The sequence below is a fragment of the Colossoma macropomum genome, unplaced genomic scaffold (genome assembly GCF_904425465.1).
Source record: "Colossoma macropomum unplaced genomic scaffold, Colossoma_macropomum, whole genome shotgun sequence".
In the NCBI taxonomy this organism is placed as follows: domain Eukaryota; kingdom Metazoa; phylum Chordata; class Actinopteri; order Characiformes; family Serrasalmidae; genus Colossoma; species Colossoma macropomum.
The window spans coordinates 4,211,388-4,226,569 of record NW_023495267.1 but is presented as its reverse complement, the minus strand read 5'-3'; the positions used below and the strand labels follow the sequence as shown (position 1 = coordinate 4,226,569).

Below are 15,182 nucleotides of genomic sequence, written 5' to 3'. Positions count from 1 at the left end.
GCACAGTATGTAAAACATTGATAATTCTCATTTGTATCTTTAAATGTGGTATTTTGTCATTTCCAACTTAGAAAACCTCAGAAAAACAAAATATCATGAGTTATTGTGTAGGGTGAAAATGTCTAGAAGTATCTTGAATTTTTTTTTTGCCATATCACCCACCCAGACTAAATGCACTACATGCCACATTTAAAACATGACAGTTTTCTTTGAGAGTATTCCTGTAACTTATTATAACATGGAACATACTGTCTTATAACATTATACAACATATGATCTCATGCTTGCTTTTTATTGGATATTATTAAGAACACAAGTTTGATTTCAGCTGTGTAAATCTCACAAAAGTCCCATATAAATAATCCATTACAGAAAAGAGCATTGCTTCGGTTTCATCCACACATCCAGGTCTTCTCTGATGGTTCATCAGGCGCTGATGAACCATCCATGTTTGTATGTGTGTGTATTTTGCTGCCTTTAAGTCCACCTCCGAAGTTCCTACTTACGACTTTGGAGGTAGTAAATATGACTGGATTTGTATTCGTGAGGTTTGGTCGGACACAAGGTAGATAGCACTGGAAATGTTTTAGCTTATTTATTTCTTCGTCATTTAAGAGAATCTTTATTTTGCATTACTGCAACAAGGTGAAGAGCAGAAGATGCTTATGAGATGAGTAATGTTTTTTTCAGTTAGAAGCATCACATACTGTGCACAGGGTTGGGATGTAACAGTACGCAAGTACTGGGAATGCGTAATGTCCAAGTTACATTTTGTAAAGGCAGTACTCAGAACAGTTACCTTTGACATTTTTAGAAGAATACTTTTAAAACAACATTTATATATATATATATATATATATATATATATATATATATTATTCAAAATCATTGCGTGCAAAAAAACCCAGCTAAATAACTGAAATATAACCAGTTTATCAGCAGCTATCATCACTTTTGTTGTTGACACGCCCCCAACTCGGAAACTCTGGGCTCATAGAAAAACCCGTGTTTCCCACTGACGTTAGTAAATACCGTTCAGACGCGCTGATCTCTTAAACATCATGTGTCTGACATCATACATGATTTGAAGGGAGCGTGTGTTTTTGAGCCGGAATAGGAGTGAGGTTGCAGAATTGAAAACAGCGCCCTGTTCTGCTCCTCCTCCGCGGGTTTCCACCCCTCCGCCGCCTCCCCCCCCCCGACTCCTTCACCGCCCCCCCTGCGTGCAGCGCACGCGCAGCAACCGCCTCGGGCCGCCATTTTGTGCGGAGCCTCTACTCTGCAAAAGCGGGAGAGGGATTAAAACCGCCGGAGGAGAAGGACGCAGTTTCTGTGCTTCGCCTCGCACCAGAGGAAGAACCAACCCCCGTGCTTTGCGTCGAATCCGACCAGAGAACAAACGAGGAAAAGCAGGTAAGACGGCAGCAGCACTTTTGGGGAAAAGGGGGGAGTTTTGCAGGAGCTTTAATCGGCCTCTAGGTGTCACGATGGGGCTCCCGGTCCGGGCGGCTGGCGGGGGGTGTTTGTCTCCCTCTATCGTTATCGAAAATTTAGCAAAAAACATTTATAACCCAGCACTTCGGAGTTATGTCCGCGTATTAAGCGCTATCGAACCTATATCGGACGCCATTTCGACCAGATGCCTTTTTTAACACTTCACCGTTTGCTCCCGTCTTTAGGCCAGGCGTCCATTTTCTTTTTCTTCTCTTTGTTTCCTGTCAGAAAAACCCGCCGTTTCTGCGCGCAGCCCTAGCTTAGCCATAAAGCTAATAGGAACAGTAAATGTGGGCTGTTTTCGACTCTCAAAGTTGCACAAACGCCACGAATATGGGTATAACACAAACTATCGCCTTATATTTTTTCCATAAATCAGTTGGTAAACCTCGAATAACACGCAGGCTAATTCGTTAGCCTAGCCGTGCTAGCAGGCTGTTGGCGCCCCTCCTAACTGAAGCTCCTCTCAGCCCTTCCTGGCCCAGACAGATAGACACACACACATACACCGACCCAGTTTCGGGGTACGAAAACACTTCCAGTCTGATGGTCTCAGTTTTGAGCTGCCACTCTTCTTTTCTCCTCAAAATATCACCTCGTGGCGTCGGTTAAAAGTTATTTTAAAAGCGCCCAGGGCCGGTTAGCGCTTTGCCCGCTAGCCAGCTTGTTGCGCAGATGGAAATCCGACAAGGAAGATACGCCGCTAAATGACCCCGATGGCCCATTTTCGACGACTTAATTCAAGTCACAGCTTTTCGACGCCCGCTCCTAGCAGTTTCCCTCTCCTGAAGTCGGGCGAAGCTCCGTCGGTCCCGGCGGACGACGAGGTGCGTCCACTGACCGCTCAGCTCGCTTATTGAAAGACTACCTCAAGCAGCGAACGACTGAAGGGATAAAAACTGTGGAGAGCTCCCTCTACAACCCGACTGGTAGCGGTACAAAAACACGATTAACCGTCTCAGAATGCCCTCTTGCTGTGGTAGAAAATCATCTCAGCGCAGCTCGCGCTTGATTGCTGATTTATGGCGCGTTTACATTGACTGATTATTTTGCTTTCTTAAAGGCTCGTCTCGGCGAGACCGTCCAGCAGTGACTTAAGCGATGAATTAGCCTCTGGCTAAACGTGAAATGGTTCGGGCTGTGTTTCTGGCGCGCAAACTAACAGAAAAGTAGCTAGCGTCGGGTACCTTTTTTGAACAAAAAATCGCATTGACTTTTTTCCTCCTCGTGGTCGATGATGCAGCTGTTAAACTAGCATGCCTCTTCCGATCAGTGGTATCTGGAAAATAGACACCTGTTAACGACTTTACTACTGTTACTTAAACAGTTTCGCATGTTTTGCCGAAAACTTGCATTTCTGTTCTTAATAGTATTAGAGTGATAGTAGTTCTAAAATTACAGTGTTTGCACGTTTAAATTACCTTTTTTATGTTTCCGTAACTTTGTCTTGGTTTTGTGTTTTAGTACTAAGAAGGAAGGTCGAGACAGGTCATTCATCGAAGGCAGAGAATTAGTGAGAGAGCAGGGTTGAGACATGAAGTTCTCATTTTTGGTGAAGGTAACCTTTCAGAAAGGCAGCAAGGTAGAACATTATACTATCTGTGTAGGACTAGTTTGCCTTGTTTCTAGGGTGAGTTTTTTGTGTGTGTGTGTGGGTTTTTTTTTTTTTGTTTGTGGGTCGAATTATCAGCAGCTGCAAGGACAACAAAATCTATGCTTTTGTATGCTCATTATTTCAGTAATTCTCCTTGATAATATATAAAATGTAAAAGCAGACCATGTTTAACAGACTTCCTGTTGAGAGAAGTGTAATTATGCTGTGTTGTACACAAGCCTTTGGTCATGTTTTTTGAGTGACATTTTTCTGGCTTACCCAAGGTATTATCCATGGAAGGGGGACCGACAGAAGCTGTGGTGGATGAGACAGGGGATGCTTTCAAAGCCAAGGAGTGTAAGACCTATCAGCGGCGGCGAGAGGATGAAGAGGTGGGTGCAGAGCTGCTGCAGGCCGCTGGTCTAGAAGCAGTAGAGCAGTCATCGGCTGAGGGTGAAGCAACAGCTGTGGTGGCCGATGCTCAGCAGCAATTGGTGGAGGGCGTGGTAAGCGTCAACAGCAGCGTGGAGATGATGGTGATGGACTCTCTTGACCCAGCCTTGCTCCAGATGAAGACTGAGGTCATGGAGGCTGGAGTGGGTGCCCCTGTGGGAGTGAGTGTAGCTGGGGCGGCACACGAGGCCACAGTTACAACCGTGGACGACACCCAGATCATCACCCTGCAGGTGGTAAACATGGAGGAGCAGCAGCTGGGCTTGGGTGAGCTACAGTTGGTGCAAGTGCCCGTCTCAGCTGTGCCAGTCACTGCTGCGACCGTGGAGGAACTGCAGGGCACTCTGGTGGATGCCACTGCAATGCCCAAAGATGGAGAACCAGTCATCTGCCACACCCTTCCACTTCCTGAGGGCTTTCAGGTTGGTCAGTAGTGACCTCCAGCATTTCTGAACCTAATGTCTGTCTACTACATCTGTAGTATGAGGTTGATGGGTATGAACAATTTCAAACAGTTGGGAAAAAAAATCACTTAAGTGAAGTCAGTGGGCAGTTGAACTCTGCAACAGCCCATTGGCCATTAGGTTGAAAAATGCTGACATAACTTCAAACTACTTTAAAAGGAATATATATATATATAATTTTTATTTTTTTTTTTGGTCTGGTTGTGCCCCTTAGTCTTAACAAGTTCTTGATGTGGCCTAGGTGGTGAAGGTGGGTGCTAATGGAGAAGTGGAGACAGTGGAGCAAGATGAGCTCCAGGCCCATGAGGAGCGTCCTCTGCAGCAGGAGGAAGAGGAGATGCCTGAGCCCCAGACTGACGATCCCACCTGGGCTAAGGATCCTGACTACACACCCCCTGTCAAGAAGCCCAAGAAGACGAAGAAAAGCAAGCTGCGCTACAACACAGAGGGCGAGAAAGACATGGATGTGTCAGTTTATGATTTTGAGGAGGAGCAGCAGGAGGGCCTGCTCTCTGAAGTCAATGCTGAAAAGGTGGTAGGCAACATGAAGCCTCCAAAACCAACAAAAATCAAGAAGAAGGGTATGACTGCTTTACGTTTTTTTTTGTTTTGTATTTTAAATTTGGAGATTTAGTCTGAAGAAAAAGCACAAATTTGGCCACAGATTCTTACTATGTTGTGTTTCTCTAGGTGTGAAGAAGACATTCCAGTGCGAGCTGTGTAGCTACACTTGCCCACGGCGCTCCAATCTTGATCGCCACATGAAGAGCCACACAGATGAGAGGCCCCACAAATGCCACCTGTGTGGCCGTGCCTTTAGGACAGTCACACTACTGAGGAACCACCTCAACACCCACACAGGTATCCTTTTGCTGCCATATGTATTTCAGCTTATGTTCTAAGACTAAATGTATTTAGAAACAGTGACTTCTAACTTGTTTTTGGACAGGCACCAGACCACACAAGTGCACTGATTGTGACATGGCCTTTGTGACCAGCGGTGAGCTGGTGCGACACCGTCGCTACAAGCACACCCACGAAAAGCCCTTCAAGTGCTCCATGTGTGACTATGCTAGTGTGGAGGTAGGTCATAATGCTGTCACTGTTATTGATATACTATGTCCTTTTTTTTTCTTTTTTTTCTTTTTTGAACAGTGACAATTTGCAGAGATCAAGAAATTTGCTAGATAGAATATGTGGAGTGCTCATGTTTTCTTATACTTTTATTAAAAAGGTGAGCAAACTGAAGAGGCACATTCGCTCTCACACCGGAGAGCGTCCTTTCCAGTGCAGCCTTTGCAGCTACGCCAGCAGAGACACCTACAAGCTGAAGAGGCACATGAGAACTCATTCAGGTCTGACATTACAGAACCTCTTAAGTATATAGAAGCATATAGTGTCAACAGCATTTTAGTGGCAATCGAGTGAGGTAGGTATTGCCTCTAACTTTCTTCCTTATTTTTACATGTTCAGGGGAGAAGCCCTATGAGTGCTACATCTGCCATGCTCGTTTCACGCAGAGTGGCACCATGAAGATGCATATCCTGCAGAAGCACACAGAGAATGTGGCCAAGTTCCACTGCCCCCACTGTGACACAGTCATCGCCCGTAAAAGTGACCTGGGTGAGTTCCTCCTATTGAATGAGTTAATTTAATGTTATTAAAACTCTGCTTTGCCAGGTTTTGGCTTTATATTTATGTCCAAGCTTATTTGTTTATCCTCACCATGTAGGTGTGCATTTGCGCAAGCAGCATTCCTACATCGAGCAGGGCAGGAAGTGCCGTTACTGTGAGGCCGTATTCCATGAGCGCTATGCTCTGATCCAGCACCAGAAGTCCCACAAGAATGAGAAGCGCTTCAAGTGTGACCAGTGTGACTACGCCTGCCGACAGGTCAGACAGCCCAAACGATGTTCTGTTAATAACTTCATTTTGGGTGTCTGGTTACATGTGACTACATCAACAAAGTTACCCACAATCAAAAACCTAACCAAACATAGTCTGTCCAACAACTTAAGTTGTTTCAGAGCTCGGTAAAATGATTTCACAATTGTTAATTTTTTTTTAAAGGGGAATTATGTTCCTTGATTTTTATTAATTTTTTTCTATCTGTACATTAGCTTTATAAACAACTTAAAAGTAACCCCCAATATGAAATGTTTAGTATGGTTGTTGACTATGTTATCAAACTGGCTAAATTACGTGATACCTATCCTTTAAGGAGCGACACATGGTAATGCACAAACGCACCCACACTGGGGAGAAGCCATATGCCTGCAGCCACTGTGAGAAGACATTCAGACAGAAGCAGCTCCTGGACATGCACTTCCGACGCTATCATGACCCCAACTTCGTGCCCACCTCCTTTGTGTGCACCAAGTGCGGCAAGACCTTCACTCGCAGGGTATGCATGAGACCTCACCACTTGAACGCTAAACATATTGTGATACTGAGACATCAGACTTCAGTGTAAACTTTTTTTTTTTCCTTTTAAATTATTATAGAACACCATGGCCAGGCATGCTGAAAACTGTTCTGGACTGGACACTGCAGAAGGAGAAAACGGCACTCCAACCAAGAGGGGCCGTGGTGGCCGGAAGAGGAAGATGCGCTCCAGGAAGGATGACGATGATGACAGTGGTAAGTGACTTGGCTGTGGATCTTGATGTGGGTCTTAGTTTTCAGCTTAAACAAATCTTATTTGTGTTGTCTTGGGTCAAGGGGCAACTTCTAATGTTTTTAACATAACCTGTTTACCTCATGATTGACAAATTACACAATCAAATTTTTGATGATTTCCAACTTTGTGTCTATCTTTTGTTGTGTGTGTCAGATGAGCATGGAGACCCTGATCTGGATGACATTGATGAGGAAGAGGAGGAGGAGGAGGGTCTTGAGGATGTGCAGATGGAGGTAGAGCAAGCCCCACCCAGTGTCCCCATCCCTGCTCCAGCTGAGCCACCAGTCAAGAGGAAGCGTGGTAGACCCCCCAAAAATCCCCCCAAGACTCCTCCTGCCAAGCCTGCAACCATAACACCTGCCGGTAAGTAATGTGTAGCTTTTATTTAATGGTGTCACAAAAGGTGGGTTGGAGGTGTTTGGTATGTTTTTGATCCCTTAAAGGTGCAGTGTGTAAGATGTGGGGTGATCTTTTAGCAAAAATGGAACACATTATACAAAATCATCTTGACATAAGTGTATAATCATCTGTAAATACAAATCATTGTTTTCGTTAGCTTAGAGTAAGCCCTTCATGTCAACAAAAGAGCAGGTCCTCTTTCTCTGCCATGTTTCTGTAGTAGCCCACAATGGACAAAATAAAGCACTGGCTGTAGAAAGTGCCTTTCATGTTCTTAGCTTGAAGCTCCAGCTTGAATTTGGTGGTGCTGTTGCACTGTTTGTTTGGGAGATGTGGAAAGAAGAATCAGTGGTTGCTGGTGATGCTGGCTAACCATTTTGTGTTGTTTTAGAACCTAAATTTTGGCAAATGGAAAATCATACTTAATTTTAACCCAGGAAAAAAAGGGATGGTAAATCCTTGTTAAAAGAAGTGAAAACATAAACCAAAACAAAAGTGGGGCAGGAAACAGCAGAAATCATGATGGCCACTGTAGGCTCTCCTGCACACTTGGAAAGGGAGGGGTGAGATGGGTTTTTAGTTGGTTACAATCTGCAGCCGCAGCACCAGATGCCACTAAATGTTAAACTGCACCTTTAAGCCCATCTGTTGATCATAACTTTGTATTTATGAGAGTAAAACATCAATGAACTCATTGGGTACAATTCTTTTGTATATTCACAAGTGTCCAACATAACACAAACACGAGTATAAAGTTTGTTACTTAGGTTTAGGAGGCTTGTATGTTAACTATACGGAGTATAGTTTTTAATTGTGTTGTAGTTACGGGAACTGTGAGTTTTTCCCACCCTACGTATTGTTTTGTTCCCCACAGCAGTGCTTTAAACATAGAAAAATTACTTGTAAAACGGATAATTGAGGTACTAAAATCTGATTGGCTGAGCTGCATTTGAAGCTGTTGTAAAATGCAGTATACACACACCTATGACTGCCTCACCGCCTGAACTCTGTAGTACTGCGTCAAGTCTCGACAAATCCTTGTGCTGTTAATGGAATAGTCTTTGACACTAATGCTGCTTGCATTGACCACAGAGTGTAGTGATGAAGTAAGAACCCAGTTTCTGTTGGAACTTTAAACTTGTTTAAACTTTTAATAACTTATTTTCTTAAATAGAATTAGGCTGGTAGATAGCTAACAGCATAAACAACTGTCATTAATGTCACAAGCTTAAAGTCTTTGGTATGATTCACTGTAAAGCAGCAGTATAAAAGTCTGAAGAATGTCACTTGGATGGCTTACATACTTTAAATGTTTGTCAGACGTCGTCAAACCCAGGCTGAATCCCAAATGCTTTACATACTTCCTAAATAGTGTGCTAGCTATGGAGGTTTCAGAATTCTTTTTCTTATTCATTTGTTGAGTATGGATATGGCTGAATCCCAAATGACTATTTTTAATAAGTTATTTTTAGCTATATTGTGCGCTGTAGGGGTGCAGGAGCCAGTATTGAAATTCCTACGTTGTGGACTATGTAGGGAGCCATTTGAGCATTAGTAGAGGGGCGCCGTTGGATGTTGGCACCTTTTATACATCCAATATACTGAAATAATTAGGCCTGTTATGGAATAGGTTAAATACGTTAATAACTGTTACAAGGCGAGGTATTCATGACTAGACAAGAGTGATGATAAATGATCATGATATACCACAGTGGCTTTTAGAAGTGCCCCACTATACCTGAAAACTCCCACTTTACTGAGCGTGATCAGCAAAAGTCATGTTTATTTTTCTTCTACAGCATACAAGTGACTTCCTCCTTTGAATTTTAAATTTTCGCTTATAGAGCATGCAGCAGTAAGCTGGTTTGTCCCACTTTTCGGGCCGAATTCACCTACATACTTTACACATTAGTTTGTTTGTAGTTACTAAGTAATTCTGCATAGTTGCTGGATAATAAGACTTAAAATAATCATTAAATTGCCTAGAGTTTCAGAACCTAATCCGGTCTCTGTCTCTGTGCAGCGACTGCCATAATCCAGGTGGAAGATGAGGGCACAGGGGCCATTGAGAACATCATAGTGAAGAAGGAGCAGGACGGCGTAGACTCGTCAGCGGCTGCTGTAGCATCAGGTCCTGTAGTGGAGGAGGTGGAGGCCGTAGAAGGTGGTGTGGAAACAGTGCAGCTATCTGTCCCTGAGGCTGCACCCAATGGAGACCTCACCCCTGAGATGATCCTCAGCATGATGGACCGGTGATGTGGAGAGACAAACCCACACACGCCCACCCACACATGCAGACATACATGTCCCTATTATGCGGTCACCTCCCCGCCTCACAGAAGACTGCTCCACTCCTTTCCATGGTGTCTTCATTAAGTTTGTCAACTTGAATTAAATTTCCATTTTTCCTTTCTGTTGCTTAAACTTCATTAATTTGTTTATTTAGACTGATCAAGCAGTGCATGGATTTTTTTTTTTCTCTCTTCTGTCCTCACTCACCCTTTTGGCTAAGTAGTCTATTTGTCCTGCATATAACATCTTGTGTGTGGCGGGGGTTGCAAAGATGATAATTATGGGGAGACTAAGGAGTTGGTTCCCTAGATTTATGGTAGTGAACAACATGCATTTTTTTTATTTCTTTTTTTGGTCCCCCTATCTGATATGCCAATATTCCTTCAACCTTTCAGTCTGTGACATTACCATGGCAATATTCAAAAGGAAAACTTTCTGTGCCTGGTCAAGCCTTGATATTTAGAATTGCTATCACTGCTGTAGAAATGGGCATTTTTACCCCATCTGTTCCACAAATATCCTTTTTAATGTCTGACATATACGACAACTTTTATCGCTGTTGTATTTCTCATTTGCTTTCATTGATCATAATTAACAATGGTAGAGAGAGAAGTTTAGAAATGTAGCCATATGATTATCTGGCCAGGGACGATGACATGCATCCATCAAGTATAAAAAATAATTAAAAAAAAAAATGCAGTTGATAACATTGTACAAAACAAAGTTAATCTTGGCTGGTCTTGCTTGTAAATAAATTTTTATTATCTGTTTTATGAGCGTTTTAATCTTTTTCTAGTGAAACGATGACCTTGAATGCTGGGGCAATGACATTTTAAATATTAGTCATTTGGAAACATGTCACCAATGGCTTTTAAATCTCCAAGGTGTGGGGAAGGGGGCATACCTAAAGATCACGTAGGCAAAAACACCCTCTCCCCACCACCACCACCTTCCCTTTTCTCTTTCCCCCCCCACCCCCCTCTTGTTTTGTCCAACAGCTTGAAATGCCGCCTGTTTTTGGGTGTTATCAGCGTGCTTTTTGGAAATAAAAGCTAGTCCTTCACAATCTGTCACTTAAGGTAATGAGAGAGTGGGTTTATAGGGTATCTCTGTAGAACGTGCTCCCATGTTGGTCTTGTGACTGTAAAAGGAGGAAAAGGGACAGGAACAGTGAACAGCTTGTAAGCTCACGCTACGTGAGCACCTAAACCTGTAGTTCGGTGCAGGCCAGGTTGCTGATGTGCATGAGTTTCAGTGATTCTGACCTTAAGCAATGAGAGGTTTTTTTTTTGCTGTTCACTGTAGTTTTCTCACCAGTTTTGTCCAGACCGTATACATTTCACACAGTTGGGGATTGTGGTCTGATGAAGCCATTTTGATGTTCTGCAAGGACTTTTGTTTGGTCAGACTGATATTTGTTTAGAAAAAAGGAAGTTTGTTTCATTTAGAAAAATGTCTTTGCTGAGGGTTTTTTTTCTGTTTCAGAATGACGTTTTCCTCCTATCTGTAATTGCAGTTAAATTGCTTTCCTTTTTGTTAAGCTCTTAATTTTAGGTTGATGGTTTTTTTTTTTTTTTTTTTTTTTTGTACTTAGCTGTAACTGTGTGAATTTTACAATGGTCAGAAAACCAACATTATAAAGACATATATTATGGCAGGGTGGGGCATTGAGGGCATATGAAAAGGTGGTGTGGAGAATGTATTGCTGTACAGCTAATAAAAAAAATATTGTCCTAATCCGTTGTCTTTTTTTCTTTTTTCTATTAAATTAATGCATCTATATACTATATTGAAATTAATACTTCACTGCTTTTTTTGCTTTGGCTTTCTGAAAATGATCAGGAACAGAATAGTCTAAACTGAACTTTAGGAATAGGAAACTATGCTTGATTCCCCAAAAAAGTTTACAAAAAACCATAAATTAATCCATTACTGGTAGACCTGCAACAGCAGGCTAGTGGTCTAGGGCTAAAAACAGGTCATTGTTTTCAATAGTCTTTCAAACCACGTCTTCGACTCCATGCCCAATCACTGGGATTCACACATAGCAGTGAACTGATCTAGCGTCTGTAAACGGGCTTTCTGGCCAAAAACTAGCATTAATGTTATGTAGTATTCGGTAATGACTTACTGTGCCCTTCAGCCTCATCGATTTTGACAAAATTCACAAGTTTTTGTTTTCATGTTTTCATCCCTCATTGCTCTCTCCCTACAATATCCAGCATGCATTATACAAATGTATCTCACAACTCCTTGGTCTCTACCAAGAACCTCTACTAGACCTGGGCAACTGGGTGCTATAGCCGAATAGCGTCGATGATTGACATGTAAAAGGTCATGTTTGCAAACTTACATTACTAGAGAGGACTAATTTACCTTGCTGAATGTGTTAGGAAATTAGGGTCTACATTCCTTTAAGTAAGGCATGTGGCCTTTTTTTTTTTATTTTTTTCCCCCCTCTGAGAGACGTTGGGTTGAGAAGCTGCCTGTTGCTTCTGCTACACACTGAAGCGAGCTTTACATACCCCATTGCTTATCACCTACTTGCTTCACGTTAGATTAAGCTTAAGTGCATGGAACAGAAAATAAACACTGACATGCATTGGAATTCCCCTTGCTGCATTGATTTGCTGCAGTGAAACGATCAATTAAAGGGTATATATCCTTAATTTTTGTTGTATTTTACTTTTACCCATGGTTCACTTACAATGTCTCGTTTCACATATTGAAAGTTTTTGTTTTTGTGCCTTAAAAACTGACATGGAGTGAACATTAGACAGAGACTGAATGAAAGGTCCTGTTAGACTCTTAGGGTAATGATAGCTTTTAGCCTGTGTGCCCACTAGCCCTGTCTGCGGTGCACCTCAATCAGTTGGTTGCATCATGCAGCAGCAGGGTCTCACATCCTTTTGCTTCAACAAAGCCGAGGCTCAACTGCTGCTACTGACAGTGTGAATGTAATGTTTACTAAACTCCAGCAAAGTCTGATGCTCAGAGATGTAAGCTTGAGTGTACGGGGCACGAGACATATGACTCAATAAACTCGGACGTGAAACATAATTTAGCACCATTTTTGCTGTGCCAGAAAAACGTATGTGGTCTTCCATGTAAAGACCACAGGTTTATCTACTTGTTATTCATTTCTATTTATTATTCAGTACTATTTTATGTGTACTTAAGTTGCTAAATATGGTACATACTTTATAATTATATAATAGTAAATACGAATTATATGCAATAAATAAAAATGGGTTAGTCTTAAGAGTAGGATATATACATAGAACTCTGCTTCTAAAATAGTTGGGATGCTGTGCAAAATGTAAATAACAGAATCCACTTACCTGCAAGGCATTTAAACCCTGTATTTAATTGACAATAGTACAAAGACAAGGTATCAAATATTAAAATTTGGATATGTTGAACATGTATAAAGTTACATATGTTGAAACTGAAATTTTGTCTTTTTTTTTTTGAAAAATGCTTGCCTGTTTTGAGTTTTATGCAAGCAGCATGTTTCAAAAAAGTTGGGACAGGGGCAACAAAAGACTGGTAAAGTGGTATAATGCTAAAAAGAACATCTGGTGGAACATCTCACAACTAACTGATTGATAATTAATTGGTGACAGGTCAGTAACATGATTGGGTATAAAAAGAGCATCCCACAGAGCCTGAGTTTTTCAGAAGTTAAGATGGGGAGAGGTTCACCACTCTGTCAAAGACTGTGGTCAAATAGTGCAACAATTCAAGAATAGCGTTTCTCAAAGTAAAATAGCAAAGAACTTGGAGATTTCATCATCTACGGTACATAATATCAATAAAAGATTCAGAAAATCTAGAGGAATCTCTACACAAGGGACAAGGCTGAAAATCAATATTGGCTTGCTATGATCTTTGGGTCCTCAGGTGGCACTGCATTAAAAACAGACAATTCTGTAGTGGAAATCACTGCATGGGCTCAGGAACACTTCTGAAAACCACTGTCTGTGAACAGTTCATTACTGCATCCACAACATTACTGCATGCAAGTTAAAACTCTACTGTGTAAAGTAAAAAACATATAAACAGGATTCAAAAACACTGCCACCTTTTCTGGGCTCATTTAAGATGGACTAAGGCAAAGTGTGTATCCTGTGGTCCGACGAATCAACATTTATTTTTGTAAATCATGGATCCCGCATCCTCCAGGCTAAAGAAGAATGGAACTATCCAGCATGTTCTTCAGCACACAGTTCAAAAGCCAGCATCCATGATAGTCTGGGGGGGTTAGTCATTGGTGCATGGCATGGGTGACTTGCCCATCTGTGAAGGCACTAATGCTGAATGACATATACAGGTTTTAGAGCAGTATATGCTGCCATCCAGATGACGTCTTTTTTCAGGGAAGGCTTTACTTATTCAGCAAGACGATGCCCAACCACATACTGCATAAATTACAACAACATGGCTAGTTGATGAGTCTGGGTGCTAAACTGGCCTGCCTGCAGTCCAGACCTGTCACCCACTGAAAACATTTGGCTCATTACAAAAGGAAAAATATGATAAAGGAGACCCCAAACTGTTGAGCAGCTGAAATCCCAGCTATATCACACAAGAACAGGAAAACACTTCACTTTCAAAACTACAATTAGCCTCCTCATTTCCCAAATGTTTGTTGTTAAACGAAAAGGTGATGCAACACAGTGGTAAATATGTCTCTGTCCCAACGTTTTAAAACGTGTTGCTGGCATAAAATTAAAAATAGGCATACATTTACAATTACTCAGTTTAAATAACTGACATGTTGCCTTTGTACTTTTTTAATTAAATATAGGGCTTAAATGATTTGCTCATGTTTGCATTCTGTTTTTATTTACATTTTGCACAGCATCCAAACTTTTTTGGAAACAAGGTTGTGCGTGCGTGTGTGTGTGTGGCAGCATATTCCGGACTATTTCCAAACTGAAATGAAAATTTGAAAGTGCTGATAAAATCGTGTATTTACTACTGCATGAGTGTGCATCATTTAAAGGGGAACTCCACCGATTTTGCAAAATTACTTAATCATTTAATTGTTTATATGTAAACAAAACCATTCAGAGTGGTTTGGTGTGAAATGCACCTTTCCAGAGAAATTCACCAAGTCTGAATTGTTCACTACGTCGTTATGTCTCCACTACAGATGTCACCCTTTTATCTGCTATCCAAAATGACCAGTGAACTTACATGTGTCTTGTACGTTTTTATGCGTCGCGCTGATAATAAAAATACTGCTGAATTCGAAAAAATACGTTTTATTTGGATACTATTTTTTCTTACAACGCCCTGCATGTACCTCTCGGCCCTGCACGCGTCTTGTGGTGTTGTGATTGGCGGCGTTGCGTCGCGCGGTGTCAACAAAACTCAGAGCGTATATGAGGAATGTTATTCATCAGAGGAGCTGTGATAGATCACAGCTGCATCTTCCTGGTTATTTGTTCATAATGGTGGTGAACTGTGCTGTACCAGGATGAAAAAATAAATGGAGAAAATACAGTACAGTGCGTTTTTTTCAGTTGCCGTTACAAGTACCACAAACCCTGAAGTTGTAGCTAACTGTGGTTAACGTTAATTGTTTTGAAGCTACACACAAATACCAACGTCTAACAACTTCACCACCGAAGACTAACGTTACTCAAGACCAGTGAAAAAATGCAAAGTGTGATTCTTCAAAAAACGGCTGTTCCCTCTGTTGTATTTTCCACCACAGAAACTGGAATCAAGGTAAGAAACGTGAGTGAAATACATCAGTTGTCGTTAGCCACCGTACATACATTACCGTTAGCCGCTA

General features: G+C 41.7%; 1 protein-coding gene across 1 annotated transcript; it reads left to right on the top strand.

Moving 5' to 3' along the window:
• Window positions 1-1,240: 1,240 nt before the first annotated feature.
• Window positions 1,241-10,085, top strand: ctcf (CCCTC-binding factor (zinc finger protein)). Its single transcript, XM_036561659.1, has 12 exons — window positions 1,241-1,413; window positions 3,373-3,963; window positions 4,247-4,586; window positions 4,696-4,866; window positions 4,955-5,088; window positions 5,240-5,360; window positions 5,479-5,628; window positions 5,738-5,898; window positions 6,227-6,409; window positions 6,510-6,645; window positions 6,839-7,048; window positions 9,108-10,085. Exons 2-12 carry the CDS (start codon window positions 3,382-3,384, stop codon window positions 9,338-9,340), a joined length of 2,421 nt encoding a protein of 806 aa, XP_036417552.1. The 5' UTR covers window positions 1,241-1,413; window positions 3,373-3,381; the 3' UTR covers window positions 9,341-10,085.
• The last annotated feature ends 5,097 nt before the right edge of the window (window positions 10,086-15,182 follow it).

Bases quoted from the DNA above. Each gene is read 5' to 3' on its own strand.
- ctcf (XM_036561659.1), top strand. From the start codon at position 3,382: ATGGAAGGGGGACCGACAGAAGCTGTGGTGGATGAGACAGGGGATGCT. The intron at 4,867-4,954 runs GTATCCTTTTGC...GTTTTTGGACAG, and splicing joins CCACCTCAACACCCACACAG to GCACCAGACCACACAAGTGC. The intron at 6,410-6,509 runs GTATGCATGAGA...AAATTATTATAG, and splicing joins GCAAGACCTTCACTCGCAGG to AACACCATGGCCAGGCATGC.